The sequence below is a fragment of the Galeopterus variegatus genome, unplaced genomic scaffold (genome assembly GCF_000696425.1).
Source record: "Galeopterus variegatus unplaced genomic scaffold, G_variegatus-3.0.2 Scaffold2741, whole genome shotgun sequence".
NCBI lineage: Eukaryota > Metazoa > Chordata > Mammalia > Dermoptera > Cynocephalidae > Galeopterus > Galeopterus variegatus.
The window spans coordinates 25177-39956 of record NW_007728852.1 but is presented as its reverse complement, the minus strand read 5'-3'; the positions used below and the strand labels follow the sequence as shown (position 1 = coordinate 39956).

The following is a 14780-nucleotide window of genomic DNA, read 5'->3' as shown; positions in this document are numbered from 1 at the left end:
TAGGTTCTGCTTTGCATTGGCTTTTTGTGTGTCTTTCTCACATCTTTTATCAAACTGTAGGATCCTTGGTGATCTTTATAGCCTCTTTAGATGACACAAATCTTCACACATGTAAAGTATCTGGTAAATGTTTATGGAATTGTTTGATTGTTAGCTAGTTGCTGAAGTGTGGCCTTTCACTTCTGGAGAATAACTCAGGCACCTGATAATGCTGACTCTGAGAGTGTCCGTGCACTTCTCAGAAGGCATAGCTGAGGACTGAGAAGACACAGCATGGCACTTAGCATGTGCCACCACACAGCGGGCCTGGGCATATAAGACTCAGCACCAGCACCTAGCATGTGCACTGCACAACAGGTGCCTGGCCATATAAGACTCAGCGCCAGCACCCAGCATGTGTGCTGCATGGCAGGTGCCTGGCCATGTAAGACTCAGTGCTAGCATCCAGCACATGTGCTGCATGGCAGGTGCCTGGCCATATAAAACTCAGCACCAGCACCCAGTGTGTGCGCTGCATGGCAGGTGAATGGCCATATAAAATTCAGTGCCAGTACCCAGCGCTCACAGCACAGCAGTTGCATGGCCATATAAGACTCCATGCTAGCACCCAGTGCGTGTGCTGCACAGCAGGTGCATGGCTATATAAAACTTGGTACCAGCACCCAGTGTGTGTGCTGCACAGCAAGTGCCTGGGCACGCTTGCTGAATCTGGATGGATGTTGTAGGCTGAGATGTATTGTCTCCATGGACTGATCCTCTCAGCTGTCCTAACTGGAGATGTGCTGTTTCCTAAGGGGTAGAGGCCATCATGTAGGAGCAGGGAGGCTGTAGGACCAGGAGGGGCCACAGGATCAGGAGAGGCACTGTGTATGCCCTGAGGTGAGGGCTTGCAAGGAAGAGTAGCATAAAGCTTTTTTTTTACCTATGGAAGCTTTTTGTTCTTGGTCATGTTGTCTGTGTTGGAAACATTGGCTTTTTCCCCGGCTAACTTGCGTGAGATTTAGTGAGAGAATTAAGTGCAGGACTCTCTAAACTGACAGAAGAGCTCCAGAGACAGGGGGTGGAGGCCTTACTGTTTCTCCAATAACTTCTGTCCAAAGGAAAGAGAAGCTTTTTTGTCAGATCACTTTAGCCAGGTCTTTAGGATAGGGTAAACGTTTCTGCCGCCTGCTGGTTCTGAAGCAGCTGGACACTAGTGCAGTTGCCTCTGCAGCAGTCATGAGAGAAACCCCGCTGTCAGCCCCGCCTGCTGCATTGGCATCTGGCTTCCAGCATGCCTGCCTGCACATAAAGGCAGGCCTCTGTCTCCACTGCTGCGCTGAGTGTGCTCACTGGGTTTGGCTGTCTGAGGAGCCAGGCTCCAGGGCAGTGGTTCAATTACACAGGGAGCTGGTGCCTGTGGCTTTATGCACTCATTTTTTGTGAGATGCTTATGCCTCCATTATACAGTTGATAGCAGAAGAGAAAACCAAATGCATGGAGAATGTTTTTTTCAGAGTATGGCTAAATCTCTGCTTTCCTTTTTCAGGTCTAGTGTTAGTAATGGATTTAGTCAGCAATTTCATCAATCAGTTGGTATAAACAAGCCATTCTCAAACTCATCTGAAGGGCTTGTTAAATCAGATCATGGGGCCACATTCCCAGCAAAGTTAATGCTTGAGTAGATCCAGGGTGGGGCCCAACACTGTGTTTCTACTGAACTCCCACCTGACAGTAAAGCTGCTGACTTAGGGGCCACACTTTGAGAACCACTGGTGTATGCGATGGTTTTTTTTTTATGGGGAAGGGGGACTTGAATATTTGCTAAGAATATTATTTCATTTAAATTTATTGGGCATTATTTATGTTGGATGTTATAGCTCAGATGCCTTATTTTAAATTTTTAAGAAATAAAAGAAGAGCTTGAAGATTTGAACAAAGAAATCAAGAAAACTGCTAATAAAGTTCGAGCCACATTAAAGTGTAAGTTTAGAGTTTTATGTTTGTTTACTGATGGTGGGAATATGGGTATTTGTTTTTTTCTTTATAGTTTTTTATTCTTTTAAATTTTCTAAAATTAAAATTGTGACCACTTTAAAGTATTTGTATGTATTTCAAAGTACTAATTCATAAGATTAAGCATTTGCTTATAAGTTGTTATATTGTTATATTTTTATGACATTTTGGTCTAAATTACAGCTATTTGAGGAGTTGAAATAGCCTTAAAATGAATTGCCAAGTTCTTCTTGAATGGTTCTTTTAGTTTGTAGTTTCTTTCAAACTTTTTGTACAGTTCAACTTAGCTTATGGTGCTTGATGTTCAACTTGAACAGCAGAGTTTCTGAGAAATTATAGCTTGTGTATAGGACTTAAAAACAGGTTGCTTGTTCTTGATAGGGTAGAAAGAAACATTGTATTTAATTTTTACAAGATAGCATCAAAATCAAGAACGGTCTGTGTGCAGATTATAAATACCTTTATTATGGAAAATTTCAGACGTGTATTAGAAGCAGAGAGATGCTACCCACAAGCCCAGTGTCCCTCAGCTCTGCAGCTCTCACACATTCTTCCCACCCCAGTGATTCTCAAGCAAATCCCAGACATCTGTGATTTCATCAGTGCACATTTCAGAAACAGAAGGATTTCCCCCCCCCAAAACACAACCACTATTATCTAAGTAAAATTAATTACAATTATTTAATATTATAAAATATCCAATCAGAGTTTGCCTTTATTGGGTACCAAGTAAGGACCATACTCTGATTGGTTGATATGTCTCTTAAGATTTTTTAAAATCAGATACTCCTTCCATCCTTTTTCCCCCTAGCACTTTTTTTTGGTTGGAGAAACCAGGTCATCTGTCCTACACAATTTGCCGTGCTTCAGATTTTGCTGATTTCACTCCTGTAGTGTGTCCTTTAACAAGCCCCACTGTCCTCTGTATTTGCTGTAGATTGGTAGTCAAGCTCTTCAAAGTTGATCACGTTTGGGTGGTTTTTGTGTGCCGTGCTTCAGATTTTGCTGATTTCACTCCTGTAGTGTGTCCTTTAACAAGCCCCACTGTCTTCTGTATTTGCTGTAGATTGGTAGTCAAGCTCTTCAAAGTTGATCACGTTTGGGTGGTTTTTGTGTGGGTTTTTTTATGTTAAGATTTAACATCTGATTACAGATGTTCTGTCTTAATGTTTACATTAAGATGTTAATGGTTACATTAAGATATAACAACATTCTATTTTGTGATATTATCAACAATTGGTGATTACTGCCAAGATCCATAAACTCATTAGGAGTTATCCAACTAAGCTAACCTGCCAGCCAGCTGGAATAGTTCTTTAAAGAGAAACCTTTTCTCCCGCTCTTTGATTATCTTGAGGTACAGATTGCATAGTGCTGGATTTTTTCTCTTCTATGTGATTTTCATGGGTTGATTCCCTAGCATTCTCCAGAGATATCTGGTGGGACATTTTGTTGTTGTTCTTTCCTGTTTATCATTGTGAACACGTGGATTTAAACACATCTGATATGTTTCCGTCACTGCAGCTATCCTTAATGCTCAGATTGTTCCGTCTTTGGCCAGCAGGAGTTGACTCCTGAGTCCTTTCGACAGGACCCTCAGAGTCTTGGATATTTGATAGCCTTCCTGCTTTTTGGCATGACGAGATGATCTATGCTTCTTTCATTTCCTGTCCCAGGCCTGGGATCAGCCATTTCTCCAAGGCGTCCTACTGCTTTTATTAGAGAACGGTATTTAGAAACCGAGATCTGTGTGCTTAGGGGTAGACATTGCTATGTGTGGCAATGATTTAGTCACATTTTCTAGGCCTTTTCAGTGGACAGAAGTAGGACTTTTTTTTTGTTAAAGATAAAATGAATCATGATTTGTTACTGATACTTACAATTAAATTAAGACCTAAGGATTTTTACTTAATCTGGGAGTATTACATCTTTATCTCCTTTCAACTGTGCCCTAGATTCTGGTTCTCATGGACACTTATGTAATTATTCATTTGCTTTATTCCATAGTACACACACAATAGACTGAAGTAATATGCTAGCACCAACTGGAAAAGTATGATTACTTCAAAGAATTCAATTTTTTTGTCATTCTTTTTGTCTCTAGGTCTATCCCACTGGGCTATACAATCCAATTACTGGGTTTTAAAGTCACATTGAATAGTTCTTCTCTGTGTGATTATTTCATTAACTTGAACTACTGTTAGGTTTATTTGTTTCACTTGCTTTTGAATTTTAGGGATTGGGCTTTTAAACATTTAATTTTGCTTTATAGTTATATAAAGTATTTATGTCATTCTAAAGTCAAATCTATGAAACAAAACATTTTCAAAGAAGTCTAGCTTCTTTCTGTCCCTGTCCCCCCCCACCTTTTTCCCCTTTCCCCATAGAGGTAACCATTTTTAAAGGTTATGAGTTATCGTTCCATTTTTTTCCTAGGAGTAAATATATATACAAAATATATTTTATATATATAATATATATGTTTTTCCTATGAGAAAATGTGTACACACGTATATATTTATTAAGGGTAGTAAAAACATTTTCTCTTGATTAATAGTCTTTTTAGTGAATTATTTTAAAAGGTCACCTATTCATTAACTTTAGTTCTATGAGAGATATACTTCAAAGAATGAGAAAGAGGAGGCTAGCTCACTCTGTTAGACTGTGGTGCTGATAACACCAAGGTAAGGGGTTCGTACCCCATACTAGCCAGCTGTGAAAAAACACCAACAAAGACAAGAAAGAAAGGCATTTTGAGTTTTGGCTTGAAAAACTTTCATTTTTAAATTTTAAAGGTAATTCTTTCCTGTTTGTTTCTAGCTATTGAACAAAGTTTTGATAAGGATGAGAGTGCGAACCGAACTTCAGTGGATCTTCGGATACGACGAACCCAGGTTTGATTATCAGCCTCATTTAGATTGAGGTCATGTCAAAGAATAGGTCTTCTTCTTTTTCTTTCCAACTCAGATAATTTCATCTTCACCGTCACATTTTTTCTCACATTTCTGCATAAAAAGGATATTTAGTATTTATAGAACCCATCTCTTTGTTGTGAAGAAAAATACCTATTCAGCCATCAACAGATTTAAGTTCGGAAGAGCAGTTTCCCATCATTTTAGTGCCTTTGGTAGGGCCTCACGTTTGGTAGATCATGTGCAGCAGAGGAGAGTTTGGAGCACCTGACCCTACTCGACAGGAGGGCATGGAGCATGTGAGCTCTGGGGTCGGACTGTGTGGGTTCCAAACCTGATCCAGGGTTTATTAATAGTGCATGTGACCATGAGCTAACGGATCCCACTAAATCATTGTTTTCTTTTCTTTAAATGGGGGATATGAGCAGTTTAGTAGGGTTATTGTGAAAATTAAATAAGATAACGCATGTCAGGTTCTTAGCATAGATTCTGTTACAGGGTACATTGCTATTATTATTTTTATTTTCCATTTGAAGGAGTTGTATAATAGTTTGAGTTTCTAAAATGTAATGTTTTTATGTGTCACTTTCAATGGAACAAATGACCACTTTGTATTAATTTGTTTCTACGTTATTAGCATTCAGTACTATCTCGCAAGTTTGTGGAAGTCATGACAGGATATAATGAAGCACAGACACTATTTCGGGAGCGAAGCAAAGGACGTATACAGCGTCAGCTAGAAATAAGTGAGTAAATGGAGATTCTGTTTTTGTTAAAAACGTATTTTTCTTCCTTAAGGTCTTACTTCAAAGTATTTTAACTTCAAAAGGAATTTCATTTCTATTTTTACCAGTATCATAAAACCTAGAGACCTTTCATAAGCTTCCCATTCCTTGAATCAGCCAAACCTATTACTCTTTTATGTCCTTCAGAAAATTCTGAGTGGACTTTAAATTACTTTCTAATAACCACCATTCTTAGCATTTCAGTCATATTTGGAGAACTTTCAATTATCATTTCTTCAGGTATTTCTGTGCCCTCCTTCACCCTCGCACCTTGTTGGGAGCCAGGCTTCACGTTGCTGCTTGTCTTGTAAGCAGAGGCCTTGCCTAGATTGTCTATTTAGGGATGTCTGTGAGGTGTCAGCTTCAGAAGCTGGAGACACTGCCTCCTTGGGGCAGAGCAGTTTGTTTGCACGATGAAGCTCAGGCAGGTTTGCTCACTCCTCATTATATGAGGTCAGGGCTTCCTCAGCTGTGACAACCCGTTGTGGGGATGTCCTCCACCTGGGCTGCTGTGCCTGTCCCCATGAGACTTGGAAGACAGGGAGCCAATGTGAACATGACCCTCACACTGCCTGCTGTGCTGTGAGTGATGAAGCCCTATGTCTTTGATCCCAGGGTTTCAGACCTTCTGCCAGCTTCCACATAACTGTGGCAAACTAACTTGTCAGCATGCAGGGGAGGTAAAGTCTCAGACCCTTCATCTTCGTGAGGTCTCTCTGTTATCTCCTTCAGAGACTGAAATTAAACATCTATCAGGCCATTTGAAGTTGTCCCACAGCTCAGCAATGTTCTTTCCACTTTTTCAAGATTCTTATTTCCTGTGTGTTTCATTTTGGTTAGTTTCCATTGCTGTGTTCAGTGTCTTCGAGTTTATTTTTCCTTGTCTGATCTGCCTCTGATCCCATCCAGTTTATGTTTCATCTCAGACTTTATAGTTTTCATCTCTAGAAGTTCTCTTTGAGTTTTTTTTTATATCTTTCATGACTCTACCTAACAGAACATCTAGAGTTTAGTTGTAATGACTTTTAATGTCCTTGTCTGCTAATTCCGGCTTCTGTGTCAGTTTTGATTGGTTGATTTTTCTCTTCATTATGATTTGAGTTTTACTGCTTCTTTGCATGCCTGGTAAATTTTGATCATATGTCAGACATTGTGAATTTTACCTTGTTGGATGCTGGGTATTTTTGTATTTTTAATATTTTTGTAAGTATTCCTGGGCCTTGTTTTGCAATGTTAATCACTTGGAGTGTTAAATCATTGGAACACAGTTTTATCCTTTTGTGTCTTCCTTTTAAATGGGCCAGAGCAGCTTTACTTGAGGGCTTGCTATTCCTCACTCCTGTGGTAAGGCCCTTCTGAGTACTCTGTCTGATGGCAGCAGGAGGTTCTCAGGTTCAGCTGGGGCACAAGGCTGGGCACCGTCCCTCTGATCTTCTCCCAGAGTTTCCTCACATGCGTGTGCTGGTTGGTACCCTGATGAGTAAGCAAGGTGCCCGGCATTCTCTATGCATCTCTCTCATCTCTAGTGTGTAATCTTGCAAACTGCAGTTGCCTTGGTCTCCCCTCAGCTCTGCCTCTTCAACGTAGGGAGTCCCCTAGGCTCCAGCGGCGCTACCTCTGCTTGCTCCATGGCCCATGCACCCTCAGTTCCACCTGAGCAGCCAGTCATTGGACTCACCTTCTCTGTTTTTCTTCTCTTGGGAGTCACTGTTTGTTGTGTGATGTTCAGTGTCTTGAAAACTTTGTTTCCTAGATGTTTTTCCATGTTTTTTGTTGCTATTTCAAGTGGGAGGGTAAATATAAACATGGTCCCTGTCACTCCATCTTGGCAGAAGTGATAGTTCAATCATAATGCCAATCAGATTGCTTTTCTGTTAAAATGTTTTTAAACACAACTTTTACTTTAGTGAAAGTTGCTACTTTTTTAAAGTGAGGGAGTCATAATCACCACTGACCCCAGGTTAGGAGGTGAGTGTGAGGGGCCTCACTGTGTGCGTCTGTTGTTCCTCTGTCATGCTGAGTCCTCAGCCTGGCATACAAGGCCTAATGCTGTCTTCCTGCAGAGCTGTTGGGTTTCGCTCTCTCCTAGCACTCTCTCCCATGTGATCTGTCACATGCTTCTCTTCTGTCTTTCCTAAGTGATGTCATCCCTGCTCACTGTGTTTCCTTTCCCATTTCACCTGTTGAGATCATACTCATCTATCAGATGCAGTAGTATTTGTGAAAGTGTTTTATAAGCGATAAAATATCATATGCATGTTGGCAGTTTTTTAGTAATTCCTTTAAGTCTGTTAAATTCTTAACCCTCTCTGTGGCCTTCTCTAAACCTCTGCACCTAGAAGCATTTTTCTTCCTTTTTATATCAGCCCTGTCATCAGGTGAGTTTTATGCCTTGTATCACAGATGTCTTTTCCTGTGTTGTGTTCTTTATTTCTTTAAATGGTAAGTTCCTTTTTGGGAGCCAGGGCATGTTATATATGTCTACAGTACTTTATCTAAAATGCTTGGTGTTTCGGAATTCAGAATTTTTAAGATTTTAGGAAGACGGTGCAATGCATAGGATGCTGGTCAGTCTGGGTCTGCACTCTGTAATCAAACACATTAATATATTTCTCCAGTGAAATGTGAATATTCACAATATGTGGGATAAATTAAGACTATAAATAGCCTCAACTCAGTTTAGGTCAGATTTTGACATCAAATGAATTTTGACATCAAACCTAGGAAAAAAAAACTATTTTTCAACTCAGTTTAGGTCAGATTTTGCCATCAAATGAATTTTGATATCAAACCTAGGAAAAAAAACAATTTTTTCATAACTTTTTGGATTTCAGAATTATGGATAAAGGAATTATGAATATGTAGTGCATTTTATGCTCCATAACACCAGGTTGTTTCTTATTTTTGTTAGCTTGTAAAAACTGATTTAGTAATTGCAACTTTTTAAATTGTGTTGGTGGAATACAGGAAGAGCTTTGTTAACATGAGAAGTAAACAGTAATTTTGGGTTTTGACAATTATATTTTGCATTGTTTAAAAAATTTTTCATCTTGTTTAAAAAGCAAGGAAAAACCCAGATAATTTCCTTATTGAGCTATTTTGAATAGATATTTAAAATGATTGAGAACTATCTCTCCCAAAACAGTATAAGATTACCACAATAAAAAATAAAAAAAGAAAAAGAAATCAGTATAAGATTAAGGAAATGAATTTTGCAATTTACTGTTTTAAGTGTATTTCCATTAGATGACACTTTAACAACTTTTTTGAGATATAATTCACATAGTATGTGAATGATTTTTGATGTGCACAGTTTAGTGGTTTTTAGTGTTTTCCACATCAATTTTATTTTATTTTTTATAATTTTAACTTCTCAATATACATTGTAGTTGATTTTCGTGACCCTTTACCCATTCTACCACAGTCAATTTTAGAATATTTTTGTTACTCCAAAAGGAAACTTTTGGAGTAACAAAAGTTGATGGGAATACCCATCATCATTAACTCCCCATTTCCCTCCCACAAGCCCAAGGCAACCACCATTCTACTTTCTAGCTCTATAAGTTTTCCCATTTTGAACATTTCATATAAATGGAATCATACAATATATGTTCTTTTGTGATTGACGTCTTTCACTTAACATAGTTTTTCACAGTTCAGCCATGTTGTGATGTGTTTCAGCTTTATCCCTTTTTTGTGGCTAAATAATATTCCATTACATATTTATATCACAATTTGTATAGCCATTCATTAGATGATGGACATTTGAGTTGTTTCCACTTCACATTAAATTATATTTTAATTATGACATTTATCCATTTATGTAAAGAATAGTAAGTATGAATTAGATTTTTGCAAAATCCTGTGTACATATTTCTTAGAAGGCATTAACACATTTAACTCAAAGGAAGATAGTAACTACCAAAACATGGAAAGTTTTAAAGCATCTGGTTCTAATTACGTAATCTGTATTTATGTTCATTTAATAGATGCTGCATTTGGCTTAACCCCCTTTCCCACAAGCCAGAGTTAAATTTTTAGGAAAACTGATGTGCTAAAACATTATTTATTTCCTTTTACAGTTGTTTCCAATTAATACTAAAAAGAGATCTTATTATTCATTCCAGTGATGAAGTTCTCTTGAGTGTTCTTATTCTTCCTGCTTCTCAGTCTTGGGTTCATTTCTCATCTTTAACACCTGCCTAAGAAAACACTGTTGAAAATGCTAGGAACTCAGATTCTAGTTGCTAACTAATGGCTGAAAAAGCCATTGTTTTAAAAATGCCACATTCTGAGTAGAGCTTTACACTGTTGCTCTTTTAGCTGGAAGGACCACCACTGACGCCGAGCTGGAAGAGATGCTGGAGAGCGGGAAGCCCTCCATCTTCACGTCCGACGTGAGTGCTCATGTGGCATGGCGGCTGCATGCCTTCTTATGCAGGTAGATGTTTTTTCTTTAACATCCTAACCAGTCGTAAGTTTATTAATATTCTCTTTTATTTTTGATTTTCAAAGATTATATCAGATTCACAAATTACTAGACAAGCTCTCAATGAAATTGAGTCTCGTCACAAAGACATTATGAAGCTGGAGACCAGTATCCGAGAGTTGCATGAAATGTTCATGGATATGGCTATGTTTGTTGAGACTCAGGTAACTGCAGACGTCTCTACTTCTCTAAAATAGATAATAGTTTTGCGTAAAATCTTGTATTTGATCCCACTATATCTGGGAAAGCCCTTATTCTGGACCCAGTCTCAAAATTCAGAAGTTAATTGTAGTGTTATATGTTAATACCGAAATGCTGGAAACAGCTTGAATTTTCAGCAGTGAGAGACTGGTCTAGTTAATTAAATTATGGTATGTCATAGGTCAGCCTTGTAGGCAACCATAGGCAACATAACCTTTTGTTCATGGAGAATATTTAATGAAATGTACAAATGTTTGTGCTGGAATTTTAAATTTAGATAAAGGGAGATACAAAAATTCTATGTATATATCCATACATATGTATAAATATAAATTACTGTATATATAAATACACAGACACATATACATGGCATGGACTTGGCTACATCAAATAGTATTCACAGAAGGAAAGAAATATACCAAATAGTGTAATGATAGTGGGACTATGGAAATTTTAATTTTCTTCTCTAAAGGTATGTATTTTCAAGTTTTCTGCAAGGAGAATATACTATAGAAATAATTGGAAGAAATGTTTAAAAGAATAAATCCCAAAGGGGATACAATTCATGACAAGTAAAAGTTTGTACTTACTACTTGTCCTCAGTCTGTTTAGTAACACAGGCAGGGAGAGGAAGGAGGTGTGGAGAGACTCCTCTGAGATACCCAAAGAGTTAATACAATTTTAAAACAATTATAACATTCAGTGTAAAAGACAAGATGGTGTGTATCTGTTAGGTGTATGGACGTGGTCACACGTGTTCTCCTGACTCTGAATGAGGACCTACCACGGGACTCCACCATTCACTGATTCAGTGTCTGGTTGGGATCCCGTTGACCACCAGCTATAGGGGAAGCATTCAGATCAGATTTGAGTGAAGCAACCCCTTTCTCACTCCTCCTGAGACTGGGTTTCAGGATCTGTTTTGGCTGGCACAGTCCTCCAAAAAGGTTCTAATCTGATCAGCTTGTTTTCTGTGACTGCCTGGACTATGCAAAGTGGGATAGGAAATCTACCCACGTACAGGATTCATTTCCACATGCTTCAATAATTTTTTGAAGAACACTGTTTATTTTGAGGAACTTTATCATAAAATGGATGTGAACAGCTCAAACACTCTGCATTTGCTAGAAGAAAACTAACAACCACAGTGGGGGACAGAGAGGGAACAGTTTTACTCCTTTTTGATTTCGAGTGGAACCCATGGCCATTTGTGGTATGAGAAATGCAGAATTTGGGGTCTGATGACTACCACCTTATTTTCAGTAAGTATTCCAAAGGAAACCAATTAGACAATAAGAATAGTAGATTATTTTTGTAATTACTGAAGATTTTATAGTACCTTAGACTTTAATTATTACTATTCTATTCCAAATGCATTGCATTAAACTCCATTAGAAAAATCCCTGTATTCTTAGCCTTGTTTCATTGTTTCCTTTTAAAAATCTATTATTATTACATTATATCGATTCATCTAATTCAAAATATATGTATAGTCAGAACTTACCAGTAAGTTTAATCTGTGAATGAATAAGTTAATTTTGCATCATTCTTCAATGCTTTACTATTCACTGCTGCAGATTATGTCTGCTGGTGGACAGAAACCAGGTAATGTGTTTTCTCCCCTGACATTTCACTGGATTCACCTCAGTTTATGTTTTTGCTCATTAATTTAGTCAATTTAGTGTCAAACATAAGCTATACTTAGTTTACTGATATTTTAAAGAAATAGAAACAATTTTCCACCGCTTAGAAAAGATGTCATTCTTTGTGTATTGTGTGTTTGTGTATAGTAGTAAAATATTAGTTTAACCTAAAGCCGACTGCCTTTCCTTCACTGTGCTCATCTGTAAAAAGTGTTCACATATTAAAGCATATCTCAAAATCTACCTGATATGCCTTTAATTATCAACATTGTTGCCTATCCCTTTTAGTTCTTTTTAAAATATAAATTGAATTTTGATTGCTTTATATTGGCAAATTTATAATGGTCTCACCTTTTACCTTTTTGTAAATGTGAAAAAGAAAATTTGGTGTCCATTACATGCACATTATGTTTATATAAAAACGTTGTGATGTGGTTATTTTAAGATATATAATTAAGTCATTTGACAATGTCTTCTAAGTTTGAAATGTTTTGTTTTAAGGGAGAAATGATCAACAACATAGAAAAAAATGTTATGAATGCCGCAGACTATGTAGAACATGCTAAAGAAGAAACTAAAAAAGCTATTAAATATCAGAGCAAAGCAAGAAGGGTGAGTTTGGTTTTTAAGAATTAAAGTGCATTTTTCTCTTCATTTGGTGTCATGTTGTAATTAATGTTAACCTACTAAAAGGTATTCCAAGAAATAAAAAATCCTTAAATAAACGTTTTGTTTTAAAACTAAAATAATTCTTTTTGCTAAAAAATCTAAGTTTATTAGATAAATTATATTGAGTATAAGCCCTCTTGTGTTTGAAGTAATTAAAACCCTCCACAGCTACAAGTCAGGACTGTATCCTCTCTTCTGGGTTGGATGAGGTTGAATTTTAGGATTCTGTTTTTTGGGTCACTATTTGGAGAGAATTCCAAAACTGATGGAATTGGAAATTCTCTGAAAAATTGTTGGGTATGCATTTTATCCAGTGAATGTTTAGTCTTTATTTAGGTTTTTTTTACTTATTCTTTGGTTTGGAGGAAAGGAGAATTATCTGAGACTGCAGACCTAAAATCTTATGTAGCATCCACTTAAATGGATGCTCAAAAGAAGGAAGTCCCTTTCTCTTAAGATCCACACACTTTGCATTCAAAAGTGTTGAGGGAACCCTCTGTAAATTTTTTTTTGTTCCTGGGGCAGAATTTAAAACTTACTGTACTAATTTAGGTATTTTATCATAATGCTTCTGAAACTTGAGAGATTATGGATTTTCCACATTGTCCTCTCCTGTTAATTTTCAGAGATGCTGAGGATGATGTAAGCTTTGTAAGTGAGTTTTAGTATCTTTATCTGAATCTTAAGAGTGTTGTGTGTGAATGAGAGGTCTTCTAGGAAAACCATGAAACTACAAAACTTAAGTTTCGACCCAGGAACTAGGAAACCATGTGTCTCTTTGCCTGTCCTCGCCCAGCAGTTCTTTGGTTTTTTCTCTGTGGTGGGGATATTGACGCGAGTGTCCCAGCACTGCATTGAGTGTGTGTCTCCTCCCACTTCCCTGAGGAAGATTTGTGTTTATAGTGCATCTTGCAGAGGCTGGCTGCCCCGTGCGGGTTAGGGGACATGTCTAACACGATGTCAGTGTTAGGAAAAGTGCAGAGTCAGATTGTGTGTGCAGACTCTCCTGTAGCTAATTGTGTGGGACGTTCTCAGTGAAGATGTGTGGCTGGCTGTGATGTTAGCCTGGAGAGCCTATCACCCCGAATTTCCCTGCATATCTAAATATGCTCATTATCTTTGAAATATAAGACATATTTCTCACATTTTCTGTGTTACTGCTTTTAAAAATATTGATCCTTAACATAAATTGGAGTGATAAGTTACTTGTTTTAAGTGCTTAGCTTAGTTCCAGGCACAAAATCAACTTTCATTAAAAAAAAAGGCAGTTCCTTTCCTGTTCGCCATGACCTAAACATACCAATTCAGTGAAAATTTTAGTGAAAAGTTCATTGGTTTTACAAAGAGGAAAGAGGCAGATGTGCTAGGTTTTCATTCTTACCCTGCTGAGTCAGCCTGACTTTGCAAGGTGCCTGGGATCTGCACATTACCCAGAGTGTAAGCTAGTCAGCAGTGTGATGTGATCATTCAAAAATGATCACTGTCTTTTTGATTAAATACCTGACAACCCAGCCAGCTTGCTTCACTTCTCACTTCGCTGCTTTCCAGTTCTGCTGTGGCTTCTGGCTCAGGTGTTGGTTGTCCCCTGTCCTGGCTCCCTGTTGTTATTCCCAGGGGAGCTGCGTGGGGCCCCAGGTAGTCAGGCAGCACTACTGGACGGATATTTTTCTATATGGTATGTCTGGAGCAGTGAAGGGTCTAACTGTCAGCAGGGAACAAACAGGAGATGCAAGTCTGCATGTTGAAAGAGAATAGGGACTGACTAGATAACATCTAATTTCTTAGTTTACTGAGCTGGCTACATAGCTCCATATACATGAAAAACTTAACTGTGTGTCTGAGTCCATCAGAAATTTATCAAAATTATATGACCATGCTGCTCTCCCATTGCTGAAACCTAATATTCTAAGAGTCATACAGCAGTTTATCTCCAAATAGTCTGGCCTTATTAAATTAAAAGTCACTCTTTTTGTGAACTAAAAATTGCCAAACAAGATTAAGGACATGCCCTGTAACTTAGATTTTAAAGTGAGTTCTGATGGATTGTTTTATTTTAAATGAAGGTTGTCTTTTGATGAGGCGATGT

General features: G+C 37.8%; 1 protein-coding gene across 2 annotated transcripts in view; it reads left to right on the top strand.

Moving 5' to 3' along the window:
• STX2 (syntaxin 2) overlaps positions 1–14780 on the top strand; it is a 40984-nt gene that overhangs the window by 19520 nt on the left and 6684 nt on the right. For both annotated transcript variants that reach the window (XM_008582861.1, XM_008582860.1), the window contains exons 3-8: positions 1888–1962; positions 4816–4889; positions 5545–5653; positions 10016–10089; positions 10208–10345; positions 12527–12637. In XM_008582861.1, coding sequence (XP_008581083.1) covers positions 1888–1962; positions 4816–4889; positions 5545–5653; positions 10016–10089; positions 10208–10345; positions 12527–12637 — 581 coding nt within the window. The remainder of the gene's footprint in view (positions 1–1887; positions 1963–4815; positions 4890–5544; positions 5654–10015; positions 10090–10207; positions 10346–12526; positions 12638–14780) is intronic.